Here is a 21,565-nt window from a genome sequence, read left to right as displayed (position 1 = left end):
GCCGCACTGCTTGGATCTGCACGCATATTACGAAAATATGTTACGACGTCCTAGGCCCCTGGGTGGGGCCCGACTAGTAACCAATGCCAAATCCGGCGAAACAACTGGCCGCTGTGATACAATTGTATAATAATAATAATAATAATAATAATAATAATAATAATAATAACAACAACAACAACAACTCCGCCATTGCCGGTCCCAAGCCCGGATGAGAAAGGAGGAAGGTTGGGATCAGGTTGGCATCTGGTCCCGTAAAAAAAACCCCGCCAACCCATACAATATGGTGAAAAAAACAAATAAGAATTCCATACCGCATCGGTCGTCGCGCGGGTTAACAAGGGCCGCGGCGGATGTTGGGGTCCCTGGACATCCGTCGACAAGTGGGCTATAATAAATCGTATATAACCGTATAATAAATCGCCTTTGATCTGCTAGTCGTTGTTCACTAACATTTGAATCTGGATATTGTTGTTTCCATAATTCATACATTCGCTTTAAATAGCCTCTTTTTTCTGGCTCTGAGTTGTAGTAACAGGCCATTATGGCACGGTTTTCATCTGCACTATATTTTTGTCGTTTTGTTGGCTGGTCCACTTGTAGCCCACTTGTCGACGGATGTCCAGGGACCCCAACATCCGCCGCGGCCCTTGTTAACCCGCGCGACGACCGATGCGGTATGGAATTCTTATTTGTTTTTTTCACCATATTGTATGGGTTGGCGGGGGGTTTTTTACGGGACCAGATGCCAACCTGACCCCAACCCTCCTCCTTTCTCATCCGGGCTTGGGACCGGCAACGGCGGAGTTATCTCATCCGGGCTTGGGACCGGCAACGGCGGAGTAGTTATTATTATTATTATTATTATTATTATTATTATTATTATTATTATTATTATTATTATTATTATACAATTGTATCACAGCGGCCAGTTGTTTCGCCGGATTTGGCATTGGTTACTAGTCGGGCCCCACCCAGGGGCCTAGGACGTCGTAACGTATTTTCGTAATATGCGTGCAGATCCAAGCAGTGCGGCTTTTTGCATTTGACTGATGGTGATTTTGTCAATTTTTAACTGTTTTAAATGTAATTCCAGTGCTTTTGGAATAGCACCCAGTGTGCCAATTACCACTGGAATTACCACTGCTGGTTTGTGCCATAGTCGTTGAATTTCGATTTTTAAGTCCTGGTATCTTGCGATTTTTTCATGTTCCTTCTCGGCGACCCTGCTATCACCTGGTATTGCGATGTCTATGATTGTGACCTTATTTTTCTCAACCAGTGTGATGTCTGGTGTATTATGCGCCAGTATTTTGTCGGTTTGTATACGGAAATCCCACAAGATCTTGACCATCTGATTTTCGGTGACTTTTTCAGGCTGATGTTCCCACCAGTTTGTTGCTGTTTTAATATTATAATTTTTGCACAAATTCCAATGGATCATTTGTGCTACTGAATTGTGCCGCAATTTATAATCAGTCTGCGTGATTTTTTTACAGCAGCTGAGTATGTGATCAACAGTTTCATCAGCTTCTTTGCAAAGTCTGCATTTGGCATCATCAGAGGATTTTTCGATTTTGGCCTTAATGGCATTTGTGCGGATAGCTTGTTCTTGCGCAGCCAGGATTAGTGACTCTGTTTCTTTCTTTAATGTACCTGTTTTTAACCATAACCAAGTTTGTTCACTGTCCACTTTATCTTTTATTTTTTCCAGAAATTGACCATGCAGTGCTTTGTTCTGCCAACTCTCCATTCTTGATTTTATCACATGTTGTTGTTGTTGTTGTTATTATTATTATTATTATTATTATTATTATTATTATTATTATTATTATTATTATTATGCACATTTTGAATGCAACCTCAACTAGAACTGCCTATTGCAAAGTAAAGCCTAGCTATAATTAGGAAGCCTAAAACAAGAGCTCATGTGCCCCAAGAATCTCTCCAGTTACTTGGCACAGTAACAAACCATCTAAGCACACTTCTTATTCTTCATGCTGATATGGACAACGGTAATTAATAGGAACATCAAAAGCAATAATTGTGGGCAGGCTGGCTATTTCTGCAAAGCTGGCAAACTCTCAACTACCTGCTGGTTATTAATTTTTAGACATATGGAAGCTCTGTAATAATACATGTTAAATTGATTCTCTTCCACAAAGTATAATGTAATGAAAAAATGAATGATCTTTTCAAGTTTAAAGCTAATTAAATGCAGTCATATGGACTTTGACTGCTATTTCTCATAAGATAGGAAATTGTAGCTCAAGAAACCTGATTATTTTTATGCAGGCAAATATGCATTATGTTAAATATTACATATAGTGTTAATTCCTGTACCAATACCATCACCAGTATTGTCATTGTATAGCTACAAAACTGAATTAACTGAGGGTGTTCATTTCCTAATTGCCAAAAGATATACTTAAAATTGATCACATTTAACAATTATCATTAACAATGATTACCATTAATGGAGATGGGTCATTTTAAAAAAAGGAAGAGTGCATTGTTTTAAGCCTTACATCTGTCTGCTAGAGACATCTGAAGGTACCCATACAAAGTAAAGACCAAAAGATTCCACCCAGCAACATTATCAACAATTCCCTTCCATTTAAGGTTTTTTCTTGCCTGCCTCAAATGTACCTTTGACATATACCCCCCTCCGCCCCAAATCCATGGAAGATAAGCTGCACCCATTAGAATTGCCAACATGTATGGAATCCTGGAAAGAACCAGTTGCTGGATGCCTCCAAAGTAAAGCATAGGTTAACCTCTGTCTATCACAGACAAACATTAGATCGATCACAGGATCAGTACATCAAGTCAGAGAAATGGGGAAATCTTCTATCGCTTGCTTATGGCAGAGCTTGATTTTTTTAAAATTCAAATCAAAAAATAATTTTATAGTAGGGCAGCAATTGTTTTTCACACACACACACACACAGCAAAATTAGTACTGAATGCTGGGAAAAATCATTGGGAAATAAGAAGCAAGACTGCCAATTTGCTGGAAGACACTTGTGTATTTGGGCTGTCTTCAAAGAATTCACAGTCTACATTTAGGATTGATAATGTTATAGCATTACCTATTTATATTGTTATATTAAATGATTATTGTATTATTAATAATCAGTTTCTCTAAATGTACGGTTGAACTTTTATTAATACAGTTCAGTTAGAAAAGTTAAAATAATTTTATACTGCTATGAAGTATGTGCCAACCTGTAGTGACCTATGAGATTATTGGGGTTGTGAGAACTGAACCACCACCAAATACAAAAAAAAAAAAAAAAAAAAAAATAAGAACTAAATGTCCCCATTCCAAATCAGCAACAGCCCAAAACAGTGCCAACTAAGCAAATATAAAGTTTCCTGATACATGGGTTCATAATCATTCATTTATCCTGCAAGAGTTCTGCACAGACTCAACTCCTTCCTTTTCCCATTACTGCACCAATGCATTCCCGTGGATACACAGACTTGCATCTGCTAATTGGCTCCAGTAAAATGATTCCTATTTATAGTAGAATCAAACAAAGAATTAACCCAATCAAAATACTTCTATAGTGGGAGTTCTTGATGGCAAGAACTTGGTATTCAGATCTTCTCATTTCTCAAGGAGAAATGTTCTTGCATGAAGTGCTTTCAGTTTATTTCTTCCACTGTAGTATTACATTCTAGCATTCTATATAAAGAACCAAGAATTCCTGTTTAACTTAGCTTCTTTGGATATAGTCAGCTACCACTTAGCTTGACAACATAAACATGTCTAGATGTGGAGCTGAGTTTGTGCAATGTAGGGGAAGACAGGCTTAGACAATGTCACCCTCTGTATAGTAAAGTTAATAACTTTGTCTCCAGGATAATCATGTGGAAAATCAAGCATGCTGTATACTGGAGGTATGTTACATAAACACAGCTTGAAATTAAACAGAGGACTCAAAGTAGATCATAATTTAAAGCAAGACAGGCAAATAACAACAACAACAACAATACAAGGTACAGAGTATGTTGAGAGCCAGCCGTCCATCTTGGAAAGTAACCTCATGCTTTAATACTTGGACATTGCTCAGAAACAGAAAAAGATGGACAAAGGCACCCCGAGAATGAACTGGCATTAAATGCAGGAAGCATATGAATCAGGTGACAAGACTTCTCTGAGCAGCAGTCCAACTCCATGGAATACTTGAATTATGGGCAATTGCAAACTTCCTTGCTTTCTGAACACAAGAAAAATTGGTGCTACATTTTTGGTATTTAGTATGGTTTGGGTAATCATCATGGATTAATTAAAAAATACTGCAATGTTTCTGATTTTTTAATTTTATTGTACACTGAATTGTTTTTTGCTACCTAATTCCACACAGGTAGCCTATAGATGCTGTTGAATAAATGAGAAGTACTCATTGTGAAGTTTTATATAAACATCTGAAAAAAGATGCATCTACAAAACAGAAATTTCTGAGTTGTTAAATTGAGAGGTCAAGTGTTTCAAATAAGATGCTAAGTGATGTTAACTCCTAGTTATCAGCTTGTTATTTTGGAAAGTTCTGCTAACGGGGAAAAATCCTTTTCAGTTGCTGAGTATTTTATGCTTTAATCTTTACAGCGCTGTATTTTTTGCTTGGAAGAAAAATTTAAATAAATGTCAAAACATGCATTAAAAATATGTCCAGAGCTTTGTATGAAACTGAACGTATTCTGAAAGTGTCTTCTTATGTACCTGATTTATATAAGCCTGGAGCTTGCCTAAAGCAAGAACATAAAAAGGTATGCTATATTGTTGACTACAGAATCCTGCAAAGTTTTATTGCCATTTAAACAAAGAAGCCATAACAGTTAAACGAGCTCAAGCAATAGGCTTCGCTATCATAAGGTGCCAGCTGTAAAGAGTTATGGCTAATTGAATATGGAACTCCTGCTTAATCAGATAACTGCTCTTCTATTTCCCAACAAAATGCTATTTCCATACTGTCTGAAAATGGCCTGTTTTATTGGTAACTAGAGGAAACAATATAAACTGTAAACAACATTAAGTGCTCTGTTTACCCATTCCAGGCATTGAGGAAGTACGGGACCCAGGATGTCGCGGTAACATATTCGGCGGTGAGGTTGATGACAGAGTTCTCTCTGGAGGTCCCCCGGGTGCTGAAATGTCTCTTGGCAAGCCAGAAGGTGGTGGTGACACTAGACCCATAGCTTTTGGAGATCCCTGTTTTGATGTAACTGGGACAGGTGGAGGCACATTTTCTCGCACTGGGGTCCGATGGCGAAGTTCTAACAGAACATTCATACACTTAATTTAGAGAACAGCATTCCACGTGATTCAAGAACCGGCAACATATTTATATTAACCAAAGCAGGAGAAAGAAAGTTGTGCTCCAAAAGTAGCAGAAGAGTGCACTAAATTTAACAGATCAATCTATTCTTGCACTTAATCCTACCACTGTACAAGAGGGTCTCACCTGAACAGCAATGAAGCAATGGTGTATCTCTTGGCGTTTTTGAATAAGTGTACAGATGACATAACCTATGTTTAAATGCAAATCTCTTATATTCAAGTATAAATCAAATGATCTTTGGACCACTAGATAATTATTCAAACATGATCACCCACCCACTCCTATTCAAAATCTACCAAATACAGCGAAATTCTCCTGTGGTTATCAGACCTGATCAGTGTAGAAATAAACAAGTTGCTCCAATTTTTGACTTCAGAAAAATATTGGATTATTTTTCTGAGTAGATAATGGAACACTGAGATGCTGTGGTTACATTTCTGTTGGGGAGGGCTGAACAGCAACTTCAAGTCCATGCAGAAAAAGATCAGATACCTAGTTAGTAATGAGTTGTTCGTTATCATAATACCTCTCATTCAAAGGGAAGGGGAGGCTTGTTAAATCATCCTTAATACATAAAACTGCCTTTGGCTCTGAAGGAATTTGCCATAGATAATGAGTTCCAAAGTAGGTGTTGAAATACTGTCAACATATTGCTCTGCTCTGACCTTGTCATTTTGTTGGTGTGACTGAGGATCAGACGGGAGTCAGCCAATTGAATCAAAACCAGACCAAAATGATAGTTCAGCAGACTCCAACTTGAATACAGTGTGCACATTTGTTACTGATAAAGTATTAAGTCATACAGAATTACAACCATGGGAATATACAAGTTGAGCTAGAATTGCCCTTCCAGCAAAGCTGCAATGAGTAGCTCTGAATTCAGTATCATTATTTATGGAGGGACCATCTCCGAACAAAATGTTCCTAGTGTAGATAAGAACTGCATTAGCACTCAAAGGTCCAGGAATTTATATTATTTCTGTATCATTTGGGACACAATTCAAATTCTGCCTTGAACTATTCTACTTCAGGCCAACTTATTTTCAAATTTCTGCATCCTATTTAGAGCTCCTTAAGAAAATTATCAATGTAAAAATTCAAATGACTAGAGGAAAAGGCAGGATGAAAACATATTTTCTCTATGACTTCAAAATACAACCGGCTTTGTCTTATTTCTTTGCCGGGTGTATATGAATATTTTTTTAAAATATCATTTCACTGCGGAAAAGACAGGAGTCGTCTTTATATTTGTGTATAACAATTTCTCTTCTGAATTTTGTCAAGTATATGGACATATGAAAAAATGGCTAATAGAAAAAAGATTTTAAGTCATTTTATTTGCAGCCAAAGGGTTTACTGTTCCTGGAGTCTGAGTCCTTTTGGGATCTAGGGTCAAGCCAGGCAGAAAAACCTACATTCTTGGATATTTGTGTCCACTAACTTCATGGGTTCATTGTGCCTATTGGAGAGAGAGAGGAATCTTTTGCTTCTTTTAGCCATGCTCCCTTCACTCATCCACAAAGAACCACTCCTACTCTAATTCTTGCTTAGGAACAGACCTTCTTCATGACGGAGCAATGTTTCCAATTATTCAAAACCTCTTGGAATAAACATTACATTGTGTAAATATAATTTTCCTTATGAGAAGCAGTAGTTTCGTAGAGCTATTACCTTGGCCAGGTCTTGGAACTGCAGATGCTCCAGCAGATGGCGGCTCAACATCCTGTCAATTATAATAATATTATAAAGTGTTTTTCTCTATGGTGCATTTTCTAGAAAATTAGTACAGAGATCAGACCCTACCTTTGCCTTCTTGGCTTCTGGATCAAATCGTTCAAGGATTAATTTAGCAGCCTTATATGTTTCTTTTTCCATCACTTCTTCAAGCTAAAAATAAAATTTGGTTCTGTTAGTCAAGATAGGCCTCTTTAGATTTTACATTGCATTGCATTTCTTTTAGTGCATAAATTAAGAGTACAACAAAATAACGTTAGCAGAATAGACTTGTCCTGCTTCTCCCTCCTCCAAAATCTCATCCCTCAAACTTGGGGAATCCCCCAGAATAGGTGAGAGAGAGCATTAAAATGAATGCGGGAGAGATTAGAGCAGTGAAGTCTCACAGTTCCAGTCACAGATTGGACCCAGAGAAACCCTGGAATACATGCAATTACAGACATGCATATGTCTGCACTCAGCTGAAACAAAATCTAGCTTCAAAAAGAATTTTCTAACCTCTAGTTGTCTTCAACAGCTTTATTGCAAGGAAACACCAAATATTGCTAATTGTTTACATATAATGAGGAGAATAATTACATGCACCAACTTCAATAATAGAATGTGCAAAAATCTATCAGCTATCATTATTGGAAGTTATTAGACATGACAAGCAAATGACAGGCAATTCCTCAGATTTATTTCCTCATAGCACTTAATGCTATTAATTTAAAGGAGGTCGTTAGCCAAGTGCTTTACAGAATAAAGTCTCTCTGCCAATTAACTGCTGTCAGCATTGATTTTAGATTATTTATTAGCAGAAGCAATTAGCTTGCTGCAAATGCCATGAAAACTCACTAACTGGGAGAACAGCCATGGAATTTGCTCAAATGACTTTAAAGGCTAACGCTTCAGCCTTTACAGCTAGATTCAAACTGCCTTTCAGGAAAAAAAATAGAACATGTTAAAAATTTAAATAAAAAATTTACAGAGTACTATGCATACTTTAGGGAATGTAATTAAAGCACTTCATTATTACAGCATTTTATTTACAATGCACTCAAGCAGCTTTATGGCTAATACATGGGCTTAATTAAAAAAGTAATCACTAGTAAAATATCATTTTAGCAGTTAATAGCCAGCATCAGAAGAAGTTTAACTATGAATATTTGTGTTCTAAAATTATGACAGATGACTAATATACACAAGGAATGTGAAGCATTTTACAGTGCGTTTTGATGGCTCCCCTCTCCTCAGGTTCTTCTCAGTGTTAAAATTTACTTCCCCTTTATACATCCAGTATTTTTTCCTCTCCCACTCAAATAAGCTATTATTTCATGTTCACTGCTGCACCAAAATTACTCTGTGTAAACACTGATCAAACTATTTTGTTATGGGGCGTAGAAGGGTGACTGGAAAGATGCAGGTTGAAAAAGATGATCCTGTACCGGATACCCTTTGGCAAGGCTCCTATCAAAACAAGCACTCTCCAGGAACATTGGCACAGGATTCCCAAACAATAGGCTTTAAAGCAATATTAGCAATTTTAATATTTCTGGAAGGTGCTAGCCTGGGGAAAGTTGCCCTATATTACATTATTATATTATTTAAATGTAAACATTATGTATGGATAGTATTCCAAAGGAGGAATCAAGGATTTATTTAGCAAATAATATATGCAGCTAACTTTGAAAGGAGTAAGGAAAAAATTATCTACATTATTAAGACCAACCAATTTACAAAAGATGGCTGTAGATGCCAGAATTCTCCAACGGATAATTTAAAACCAAAAGTTTGGTTTAAATCCTTCCAGTATTTAAGATTTTGTAACAAGGCAAATTAGTACATCTAGGTAACATAACTGATTATCTGATTATTCTTTGACTAGTTCTTGCTTCAACACATGATAGCCAGTGAATTCTGACATGATTAGAAATTAAAAAATAAAGTGCAAATTATAAGCATGCAATATTTCATTTTAAACTTGCAAATTTGCAACAAAAATGGGGGGGGGCAGTTTTGAGCATTATAAAATATTTACAGCATGCCTGAAAGCCCATTTTGCACTCAAAATTAGGGCATTTCATGAAATATTGTGCTCAAAACATTTTGAAATGGAAGTTTATAAATCTCTGTTTGCTAAGATCACAAATTTGTTATATAATAAAGAAAACTTCAGAGTAAGAACTCCAGATTTTTAGGTCTTGATAATATTTTAAATTAACATACCTGGTTACTTAAATACCCAAGAAGTCAACTCAGCTAAGATGGCTCCCAAATGTAACTGTGAATAATGGGAATTAGTGTACAAACCATCTGGAGTTTGGGAAGGTTATTTTGGAATAATGTCAGTTTAATGGATACGGATGAGTTGCAGTTACGTTTTAGACAAAGATTCTACTTCTTTCTCATACTTCAGCTGTTTTATCTTTTTCCCCCTGACTGAACCATTCCCCAAGCATCTCTTTTTCAGTTATTACTACTAAATGTACTTCTACACTGTTTCTGAATTTTCCAAATCTCAAAGTGATTCTCAATGAATAATTAAAATACAGAAAGCAAACTGTAGACTGGAACTTCATAAAAATAACATTAATTTAAAAAACACAAAGACAAATATAAATAAAAGCCATTCAAGTAGTATTCATTGCTGAAAGGTCTGGTGAAGAATTATATATAACTATATTTCTCACCCCACTAAGCATCTCAACATTAGAATGAACTCTAGATTATTAACAACTAACAGTAGGTTAGAGCTTGAATGTTCACCAACAGAAGTGCTATTTCTATTGATAGAATAGAATGAGGCTCTTCACTAGATAAGTTCTGCCAATTTCTCTTTTTTCTGCAAACCCCTGGACCGTATTTTTTAACTTTCTCCTTTCCTTTTCTTTCCATGCAAGTAGAATTACATTGTGTGCAAGAATGGATTTTGTCTTCAGAAAAAATATAACTTCCTATAAAGTTAAGGTAAAGGTTCCCCTCACACATATGTGCTAGTCGTTTCTGACTCTAAGGGGTGGTGCTCACCTCCATTTCAAAGCCAAAGAGCCAGCACTAAGACGCTCAGTGGTCATGTGGCCAGCATGACTAAATGATGAAGGTGCATGGAACAGTTACCTTCCCACCAAAGGTGGTCCCTATTTTTCTACTTGCATTTTTACATGCTTTCGAACTGCTAGGTTGGCAGAAGTTGGGACAAATAACAGGAGATTACTCCATTACATAGCACTAGGGATTCAAACCGCTGAACTGCCTACCTTTCTTACTGACAAGGTCAGCGTCTTAGCCACGGAGTCACCGTGTCCCTTTATAATTTCCTATATGGACACATTTTTTAAAATCTGGCATTATGTTGAACATGTATTGCCAAAGATATAGCTGGCCTTATTAGCTCTGATGGCATCAAACATATGTGGGGTAGGAGAAAGCAGAAAAGGATTCTAGACATTACCTCGAGATAAGCACTGGACAGCTATTGCATGCAACCCAGTGGAGCTCTTGGCCAATGCCAAAGTGTAACATTTATTTAAAGAAAGGAACACATTGCTCAAGTTAGCCAGTATGTGCAAGTGTTTCTTGGAAGTCAAATCCTACAGTACATAAGAAAGGTCATACAAAATTCATTGGCTCACATACTGTTATTTTCCTTGACCTTTTAACATAGGTTTTATTCTTATAAGTTACTGAGAATGTTTCCACAAAACATTTTTGCCCTTTCAAAACCTCTTATCAAAGGCTATACTAACTGTTTCTCTAATCCTCTTAAAAGGCCATACAATCAGAAGTCACAAATATAAAGTGACACCTATATTTATCTAACCATCAAATTTCTTAAGGCTTCTCAAAATATTTGACAGGCATTATGGAAACAGATAATCTGGGTAGAAGCTTATTTATCCACTTTGTTTCTTTTCTTTTATTCCCCCCCCCCCAATGTATTTTTAATGTCTTTTTTAAGAATGCATACTCCCTCCAATGTATTTTACTGTCTTTTGTAATCACCTTATTGTCCCTAATTTTAAAATGCATGTGAAAGATCTGCACATCCTTACATAAGGCCTTGGATAGCCTCACTTAACAACTGTGGCAAAAAAGGTTGTAAAATGCCATGTTTTGCTCAATTTTGCCCCCTCCCAGCCCCAAGAGCACTCTATAAGCCTCCTAAAGGCTATGCATGCCATTTTTTGCTCGTTTTTGAGCCCCGCCACCCCTGAGGAGCACTCTACAAGCCTCCTAAAGGCTAGTCATGCCCCTTTTTTGAAAAAAATGGGTTCATTTTCGTGAAAAATGGACCGTTTTTGGGAGGTCTGCAGAGTGCAAAAACTTTTTTTTAATTTGCCTCTTCAAAATCTTGGTGCGTCTTATACTCTGAAAAATACGTTACTATGAAGCTACCAGAGATCTTCAGAACAATAAGTTTAAAAAGCCACCTGATGAGTCTATCTTCATCTTTGAGCAAAAGAAAAATTAATTACAAGTTTAAGAAAGAATTTGAAATAAATGGCAAAGGACTAAATAAGCTTTTGAACCAAGAGTAATTTATAAATAAATTAAAGATCCAGACAAATTTGGAATATTGAAACTATAAGATTTATTGTAGAACTATATAAACTATATAAAATAAATAGCTTTTGAGTGGAAAGCAGAATTGTTTTGTTTACTGTAAATCATAACAGAGATTAGAGGCTTTATTATTTAAAATGGATGTTAGAAAAAACTAAAAAAAATTGGTTTGGATTCAGATTGAGATTTATAAAATGACACAAAACACTATAACTTCTGAACTATTATATTAAAGACTTCCAAGAATAGAAGCAGAAATTAGTAAACAATAACAAAAATAGTAATAATGTTGGCTTTTATAGATAAACTAAGTTTAAATGATGCTAAGGACGGAATTACAGATGAAACATTTTTGCTTAATGCAGAAATTAGAAATATTGGATTTTAAAAGATGGGAATTATAAGATTACAAAGATATTTAAAGAGGTAGGCCAAAATAATAACCCATTCAAAAATTCTTTACTGGATATTCAAATGAACTGATTTTAAAAATTAAAGGGGAAATGCAAGTGATAAACCAGTAGAATGATCTGGGTCTTTTCATTGAATTTACAAAAGAGGCTTAGTAGTGAGTAATTGTCCCCTATGCAATGGGACAAAAAAAAGAATTGAAGAGAGATCAATTCCTATGACAATATTCGAATGAACTAAGATTAATATTTTTGGAAGTAAATCACAGGACTATAAAGTTGGTTTTTAAAGCTAAAATAAGTCATTTTAATGAAATTTTGATAACTTTTTACAGACACCTTGCTGACACTAGGACTGAAAAGTTGATTCTTATGGATTTGCTTAAAGGGATGCATTATGGAAGAAATTATCTGCAACCTGGAAGGTACTGCACTTCTTACATTTTACATTCTTCTGATGATGGAAGGGGGGGGAGAGAAACCTGCCCTTAATGATTGAAGCTGGGGAAATGGGGCCCCTTGCCAGTCAACAGGAGTGCTGATTTAAATCAGTTTACCAGGAACTTAGGAACTGAGGGCAGCGCAACATAAGGAAACAACAATCAGCAACTTAATAACTGGCCAACAATCCCCCAATTAACAACTAAAATCCACGCACAACCAGGCTCCACATAAATATTATGCATAGAGCAGCCCATTGCATCCATTTTGGAGAGAGAGATGTTCCCCAAGGATGGGCTCCAGCACAAGACAGAAAGACTAAACCTCTAATCCTGGTGATCAACTCAGTTTGGATCTTGTAACATTATCCTTGGATACATATATTTGCCTTAATTCATGACATTACCCCTTTTAATTTATTTTGAATTAGATTATATTACTGAAATTATTTTTTGAATAAAAATGATATATAATTTTAAAAAGAAAAGTAATAGATAACAAAATATTAATCAAGCTGTGACAAAGCACAGGAAACAACCGAAGGTAGAGAAAAGTATGAAATTGGAGTTGACACAGGGTGTTTATTTGCTGGGCATGAAGAAGAAAGAGGATGTAAAAACAGCAAGTACACAACAAATTATAAATGAAGAAAATCATTCTGGTTACTTTTAAAGATACTAATTATTAACTCATTAGTGACTTGAGTTTTATATCTGCTAATTAAAATATATGCATCTAGCTATGTCAAGTGAGGAATTGCACAAGAATATGTTATTGGGTACTATGGTATATTCACTCTTCAAGTTAACGCCAATCTCACACATTTATTTAAAAGTATTCAGAGGTTTGCCATAAATCACCTGCAGGAATCTCTAACATATATTTGGGACTTGCTAATAGTACCTAAGATGACGCAATGGCTCAGCAGTTAAGACCTGGGCTTGTTGTCTGGAAAGGACACAGCCCAGGTTCAAAATCCAAACAATACACGACAGAGTGAGCTCCTGTCCTCACCCTAGCTTCTGTCCATCTAAAAGTTCAAAAACCTGCAAATACAAGTAAATAGGGATCACTTCAGCAGGAAGGTAACAGCACTCAGTGACGTCATGCTGGCCATATGACAGCGGAAATAGATGGCGCTGACTCAATGACCCTTGAAATTGAGATGAGCACCGCCCCCATAGATTGCAACAACTAGCAAAGTAAAATCTGCCAATCGAATATATATCAAGTGACAGTTTTATTACTGTCTCCTTGAGATAGAGATGGATAAACCCACTCTCTCCAGGAAGCAATGGAGTTGGGAAGGGCAAGCGTTATCCAAGAAAGTTGCAGCCCTCATTTTTTTAGACACTTGTCTACAACTTTGAGTCTACTATCTAGAAATAATACAAAACAATAGGTTAATTGCTGGTTATTGCTGTATCCTCCCACTTTACTTCAACACTGGAATTCAGGTTAAGGTGGAGTTAAGGCTATCCAAGTTACTTCATCCACAAGGAATGCTACAGATTGCACATACCAATTCATTAACTCCTCTGTCTTTCCCTTTCTCACATCCTCATAGAATAGATGCCTCAGTATGAAAAAGCAATACAAACTTACTTCACAAATATATACAGTGAATCTATGAAGTACGCATTCTTAGCTGTAGCCACTCTACAGGATGTTGCTCCAAATGTGTTTTATTTCATGTTCAATGCAATTCATTCTAAATTTGCCGCTATTTACACTCAAGCTGTTGCCCCTTCTGGTTCACTCTGCTCAAATTCTCCATTAAATGGAACAACGGAACTGGCTAAACAGTTGCTATTCTCCTCCCTATCCACCAAACCTACTGTATTGCACATGGAAGACAGACCTGGAAGAGATTAACTCCCTATTCTTTCTCTCTGTCAGGCCCATGACACCACAGGCTGGCATTTTTATTTCAGACTAAATTCTGGATGATTTGGCAATGATAGGTGTAATTTAGTCTTTATCTCATGGATTTATAACAACTTATAAAATGTAAGAGCTTACTATTCTTTTCTTTTTTTTCACATCTCCTTGACTATAACCAACATTAACCACTTCTGAAGGCAAAACCTTGCTAAGCTACTAATACAAACATGATTTGCTGAATACATTAGAAAAAATGTTGGTAGATTTGTAGAACTTATTATTCATTTAAATAAACATTAAAGAATAAAGAACAAACAGCTCCAGATCAAGACTTTATTCTCAGAAATGTCACAATTGATGTAGGAGATGACCAGGCTGAGACCGAGGGAGGAGTCAAATGCATCATTAGTCATTCATGCCCACAAGAGATCTAAGTCCAGCCCATCTTGAATTCCTTTCTATTCTTAAACTCCTGCTAATTTCCCTTGATGGTTAATAGTTCAAATTAATGTAGATCTATGTAATGTTTACAATAAATCTTTATGCACATTTGAACTGCCTGGATCTTTTGATTTCCCTGGTACTTGACAATTGACTTGTCACTGACACAACTTTCAATGGAGATATGCCAAAAATGCACAAATAATGAGATAAAGAAATCTTATTAAAATTATATTGATTGTAATAAAACTTAAATAATCACAAATACAAAAATGGTACAGTCTCTATCCCACTACTCCAATCCTGTTGATGAATGTCCATCAAAATATATTGTGGATTAGAAGATATTTTTCTCCCTCCATGTTCAGTTGATAATAACAGCTCAATCAGCTGAACATATTAACTGTATTTCACATATCCTTTAAGAATATCTGCAACCAAGTGAATGTTTTATAAAACATGAGATACAATTTCAAGTAACATATTTATATAGAGACTTACTATTTTTTTCTTCTGGGATTTTAAATCTTCTAAGGCTTCATCTAGAAAATAATATTTATAATAATATTTTAATACTAATGGGACAAGCATATCCACACCCACAATAAAGAAAATATTGAATACAAAAAGTATTTTCTTCACACCCTGATCAGCTTAAAGTTCTAATGGAGTATTTACCCATTCTCTTCTGGCTAACTGATGGGATATTTAATAAGATACATCATTATTCATAATCAGCAGCTTATCAATTTTGCTGCAAGTGAATATGGTAACTGAGTTTTTATGCAATGCTGTATCAAGTAAATTATTATTAAAAATAATATTGTTTTCAAATGTCATAACATCTTTATAACCAAGGCAAGAAATTGAAGTTGACATGAAGCTACTATCACAGAAACATTATAGACTGGGAAAAGAACATGAGCTTAAGTTTAAATAAAAATATACTTTTAAAATATTCAAAAGCAATCCCAGAATTAAGCAGATACTAAATGCTATACAAAATTAATAAGCCCATTTTTTAAAAGAAATACACATTTGTCAAGAATTCTAATGCAAGAGAAGCAGCAATATAACAGATTGCATAATAATGTTGTAATATTTTAACCCTTCTAGAAAAAAAAAGAAAAAATAACTTTAAATGTCTGAAGTATTTTTTATGAAGTCCCTGCAACATAAATGTTTAACTCCAAGCAACTGAAAAAAATATTGAAGTATAATAACAGAGTTCTAATATAGATAGCCCAAGAATGTCACTGGGCCTCTTCAAAGTTAATGTCAAGACAAATAGAACTGAACTGAGAGGCTCAAATGCCTGCAAGATTTATGCCAAGAGCACCCACAGAATTTCAAATTCTGGAATAAACAGCTGTTACAATCTATTTAAGTGCAGTGGACTGGTTATAAAGAAAGAATGCTACTATAACTTAATTATTGCATGCTAAATAAACTTGGAAAGGTAGTTTCACATCACCAGTTAAACAAGAAGTTCAAGAAATGGGATCGAGTAAACCATGAGCTCACAAAAGTACTACAAAGATGTATATATTCTTCTGCATACTATTTTAGGCTCCTTTGAAAAGAGTTGTTATATACATAAACTTCAATTATTGATTAGCTGAACTGTACAAATACCACAACTTCCTTTTCCCAAAACCATAACAGATTTTAGTTTTAGTTTTAAACCACCAAAATTAGGAACGCATCGTAAGACATAATGAATTCCTTTCAGATTAAACTCCTTTCTATAATAAGATTACTCCTGTCAACAATGTCTTAAAATATTTGCCTGCAGAAAACTCAGCCAATAATAATTCCACTATCTTTTAAATGAAAAAGAAAAAATACACACACCAACTTGAAACCAATGCCTCAGACTCATTTCTCAGTGGAAACAATTTCAAATTATGCTTAAAAGAACATATTTGGTGCTATGGTAAAACACCTGTTTTGGAGTATATTTTTTATATTCCTTATTCTCACATAGTTTGGCTGAAGAGATTGTTGCATAAATTGCTTTTAAGCATCACCTGTATTAGATTTAAATACCTCAAAATGTGTACTGCCAAGAAAACAAAGGATTCAAAGATGATCTTTGGAAAAATAAATCATGTTCAAGAGTAACATTTATAACACTTATGCTTTCAAATTGTGGCAACTGCTTGGACAAGCCACTGCAGTTTTCTTGAATTTTCAGATTTTGCAATTTCCTATTTATTAGGGTTAAGAGAGAATCACCTAGCTGGGTTTGTGCGCAAGACTGGACTAGAACTCACAGTGTCCCACTTTCTAGCTCAAGGGTGTCAAAACTCGATTTCATTGAATGCACCATCAGGTTTGTGTTTGACCTTGGGGGGCCGGGTGGGCATGGCCCTGGTGGGCATGCCAGCTAAACGTCATTCATGTCGAGGGGCATCTGTGGTGGCCCATAGTGCTTCTGCCAGTGAAAATGGGCTCCCAAGCTCCATTTTCAGCTGCCACGGCCTCCTGAAACCCTCTGCCAGTGAAAACGGGCTCCCGAGCCCCGTTTTTGCTTGTCATGGCCTCCTACAACCCTCTGCCAGTGAAAATGGGCTCTGTTTTCACTGGCAGAGGGCTGCAGGAGGCTGTGGCATTCAAAAACAGAGCTCGGGAGCCCATTTTCAGTGGCAGATGCACCATGGATCGATCCTTCGCTGTTTCCAGGGTGACCCTGCAGGTCAGATCTAAGTACCCCACGGGTCGGATCTGGCCCCCGGACCTTGAGTTTGACACCCATGTTCTAGCTGGATATGTTAAGAACAAACCACACTGGCTCTCCAACATATATAATGTCACGCGGAAAAGAATGCAGTCTTCCAACAGAAAACCCAAAACAATCAGGATATGGCCAAATGATTTTGTGCAACCTAAGAGACATTACAAGTAAAGTTCGACTGTTCTAAAAATAATTCATTTGAATATGTTTTAAAATTCCTTTAGGTATCCTTCAAATATCTAGTACTTTATTTCAACTTGCTGTACATTTTTAGTGTACTTTAAATGTATCTAAGAGCAGATAACCTGTTGGCAACAGCCTGTCAGGTACAACTCTCAAAATTTGTAGCCATAAGAGGAAATATGTATATGCATTCAGTGCTTAGTATATGTTAAACTGTTTGGGGATACCAAATTACCCCATTAAAAACACCACCCGGGGGGGGGGTGAAATCACCCTGGTCATCTTTACGATGTTATGACATCCGTGCCCTGCTCCCTGTGCTAGCCTACAACAATAGCAAATAATAGTAAAAATAATGTAATAGTGAAAATAGTTGTGTAGCACATAAAATTTAATCTTCAAAAAATGCTTCACACAGAAACTGCTTTTCCTGTGGATCCTGGGAAAATGCATAGTTACTTTAAGATGCTACAGATATGTGCTACATATCTGTTTCTGCTTTCTCCAAAGCATTTTTGGCAACCAGATCTGAAGGGCTAGTAAAATAAAGTGCAGCAACTCCTTTGTTTGAAGTTTACATTATGGCTTGTCAAGAGGTTAGTCCTTTCACATTATGCTAACTCTGATCAATCGCCTTTCTTCTCCAGAGTCTGCTAATTGCAGTCAAAATAATAATAATAATAATAAGTGCTGTTAACTTCAAGGAGACCAGGGTTGTGTTCTTTTAACTGTCTGATAATATAATATGGAGCTTATTTGGTCTCACACTGAACATGGAAAGCAAACTGAAATATTGCAAATCACTTTCAACCTTAACTTAAAATCTGCAGTTTTGACTCATATACAAGGAGACAATGCTATAAGAATATATACAAATAAGCATCAGAATGAAAATAGTTATCCTATTTATGAACAACTGTGCTTTCCTGATGAACTGCATGGTTCTAATTGTTTTAATGTTTTGTATAGTTTGTATGTATATTTTATTATGTGATTTTTGATACTGTTTATGTTTTAATCGTAAACCTCTCAGGGTCACAAATATGAGCATACTCTTCAAGGGTAGCCCTACATACAGAGCATTGTGGTAATCCAAACAAGAAATGGGCAGGATATAAGTGACTGATCTCATGATCCAGAAAAGAGCAACATTATGAATGTTTTAAAAAATGCATGAAGAAACTGATATTAGAAAATATTGTGCAGGAAAATAAAAATAATGTGCATTTGAATGCCTATATTTCATGTTCCTCAACAAATGGGCAATGGAGGATCATGTGTACTAGTAAATAATATGTTTGAATAGATTGAAAACAGCTTGGCAAATCCTCTCATATATTCCAAAAGATAAGCAAGTGTTCCATGCTAGGATATTTCCATAAAAAACACCAAGATTAAAGGCTGGTGTGAACCAATGCACACATACACTATATAAGGAACTCTGATACCAAACAAATTTACAAGTTTTCCTTTGGATAAACAGGATCTCAAAAATAAAGCAGAATTTAATAACATTCTTTTTGTTATTAATATAAGAATAAAACCCCAAATATCTTGAAAAAATAATTGTAGGATTTAATTTTGTTCTTAATTTTTGAATAAATATAATATAATTCAGTTTTACGACTGAATGTTTAACAAGCAGGTTGCTTTATTACATTCAGTGACTCATACTCTACACTGATTGCTCATTAATCCCAATTTAAGTTTGTGAATATTGTGAAGTTCGTATTTAAGATGCTTAACTGTTTTAAAAAGCCTCTAAAAAGCGCCCTCTACAGGAGGAGGCAGGAGAACGACGTGCCTCATCTAGTCTGACTTTAGTCTTTTAATGATCACTTGAGCAGAGTTAAGCAAGGGTTAAAAGCCTAAAAATTCCTGACATAGGTGAGGCACGTTGTTCTCCTGCCTCCTCCTGTAGAGGGCGCTTTTTAGAGGCTTTTTTAAACAGTTAAACACTAAGAAGAGTCATCCACGGTGACTCTGGCGGCAATTAGCTCAGTCTGACCTCAGCTCTTGCCTGTTTCCTTTTACATTTTTTTTCTTTTCATGATGGCAGGCAAGAGCAGAGTTGAAATCCTCTCTGAAACAGCTGGAAAAGGTACGTGTGGGTCAGAGGGAGCGGGAGGAATTCAAACTTCATCCTCAAGTGTAGATCCCTCCCCGAGTGTAGTTTGATTGCAGGCAGAGCAACATTGCCTTTTCAAACACACACACACACACACACACACACAAACAGCTGAATAAAACTATACAAGCCCACCTTCACTGATTACAAGTTTGAAAAGGTAACGTGGCTTCCACCTGCAATCAAAGGCTCGGATCGGCTCCAATTCAACTTCTGTGTTTGTGTTTGTTTGAGAGAGAATGAGTGAGAGAGAGGGAAGGAGTTAGTCCAATCCAACTTCTCTGTGTGCATGTCTGTTTGAGAGAGGGGGGAGGGAGGAAGAGAGGGAGGAAGGGAGAAGAAAAAGAATGAAGGAAACTTTTTCGCAATGGAGAAAAACAAATGCTGTCGCTTTCAATCGGAACTGAGCATGCCTGGCTGTGGAATTTTGGGGGGTGAAGTCCACAAGTCTAAAAAAATTGAAATCCACCACTGTGTCAGTGCCTCACCAGCTATAAACCTCACCGCACATCACTGGGGGCAAAGGTGATTGTGTTGCTTGGTGCCTTCGGGATGCCACTAGGTTGGTGAGCAGCGCTGTGCCTAGCTGAAAAGGGGGGTTGCTGGGCGGCTGCTCTCTTGTGAACGGGCTCCCAAAGAGCCGGGCACAGTTCAGGGGCGAACAGCTGTGTCGCAGCACAACACACAGACCACGCTCACGAGCAGCCACCCGCCAAACCTTTCCAGCTGGGCACAGCGCCATTCATTGACCTAGGGGTATCGCCAAGCCGCATGAGCACCTGTTTTCCACCACCCGGCTCATGAGGCTTGGCGCCTTTGAAATGCCAGTGAATGGCACTCTGCATGGCTGGAGAGGGGGTTTGCGTGAGTGGCCGTTCCGCTCCCACTCACACACCTCCCAGCCTCACGACGCCCTGGCCCAGCTCTCCCTGCAGAGCCAGAGCACCTCCGCTGCCTCCACTGCCCGCCATCATCCCAGCATGGCATTTTCAGCAGCTTTCAAACCGAGACTTCTGGCAGTGGCCACTCTGGGCGTACGCTCCATGGTTGTACACTCTGGGAGTATGCTCTGCCGGCAGCCAGCCCACAACCATAGAGTGTATGCCCAGAGTGGCCACTGCCAGAAGACTCAGTTTGGAAGCCACCAAAAAAGCTATGCTGGGATGGCGGTGACAGGCGGCGGCAGCGACAGCGGAGGTGTTCTGGCTCTGCAGGGAGAGCTGGGCCAGAGCACTGGGAAGCTGGGAGGCACGCGAGCGCGAGCAGAACAGCCACTCGCGCAACCCCCTCTCTAGCCGTGCAGAGCGCCATTCACTGGCATTTCGAAGGTGCCAAGCCACAGGAGCCAGGCCATTCGCCCGGCAACCCCAAAACAATAAGCCCTCCCCTGATAATAAGCCCAAGCCATATTTTGTGGGTCAAAAGAAAATAAGACCATATCTTATTTTCAGGGAAACACGGTATACACAGAAATTTGAACTATATGGACTAAAAAAAACAAAATGAAGCAGGAGAATGAATTAACAATTTCTGCCAGTCTAATGATTTTTCGTTGCTAACAAGAGAGTCTTCAAACAACCAAAACAATACCAAAACATGGACATTACCAGATGGAGTTAAGAGAAATTAAATTGTATATGTATGTGTATATGTATATGGTAGTAGGAGGTAGCAGTTAGTTATAACAGCAAAGACATGGCCAGGAACTGATTGT

At 37.2% G+C, this 21,565-nt stretch overlaps 1 protein-coding gene across 4 annotated transcripts in view; it reads right to left on the bottom strand.

The window, feature by feature from the left end:
• Positions 1-21,565, bottom strand: part of LNPK (lunapark, ER junction formation factor) — a 66,042-nt gene that overhangs the window by 26,135 nt on the left and 18,342 nt on the right. For all 4 annotated transcript variants that reach the window (XM_032221733.1, XM_032221726.1, XM_032221741.1 and 1 more), the window contains exons 6-9: positions 15,305-15,345; positions 7,152-7,235; positions 7,020-7,071; positions 5,056-5,283 (exon numbers count right to left, since the gene is read on the bottom strand). In XM_032221733.1, coding sequence (XP_032077624.1) covers positions 5,056-5,283; positions 7,020-7,071; positions 7,152-7,235; positions 15,305-15,345 — 405 coding nt within the window. The remainder of the gene's footprint in view (positions 1-5,055; positions 5,284-7,019; positions 7,072-7,151; positions 7,236-15,304; positions 15,346-21,565) is intronic.

This window comes from Thamnophis elegans, chromosome 1, assembly GCF_009769535.1.
Source record: "Thamnophis elegans isolate rThaEle1 chromosome 1, rThaEle1.pri, whole genome shotgun sequence".
NCBI classification, from domain to species: Eukaryota; Metazoa; Chordata; class Lepidosauria; order Squamata; family Colubridae; genus Thamnophis; species Thamnophis elegans.
This window is presented reverse-complemented; position numbering and strand designations above follow the sequence as displayed.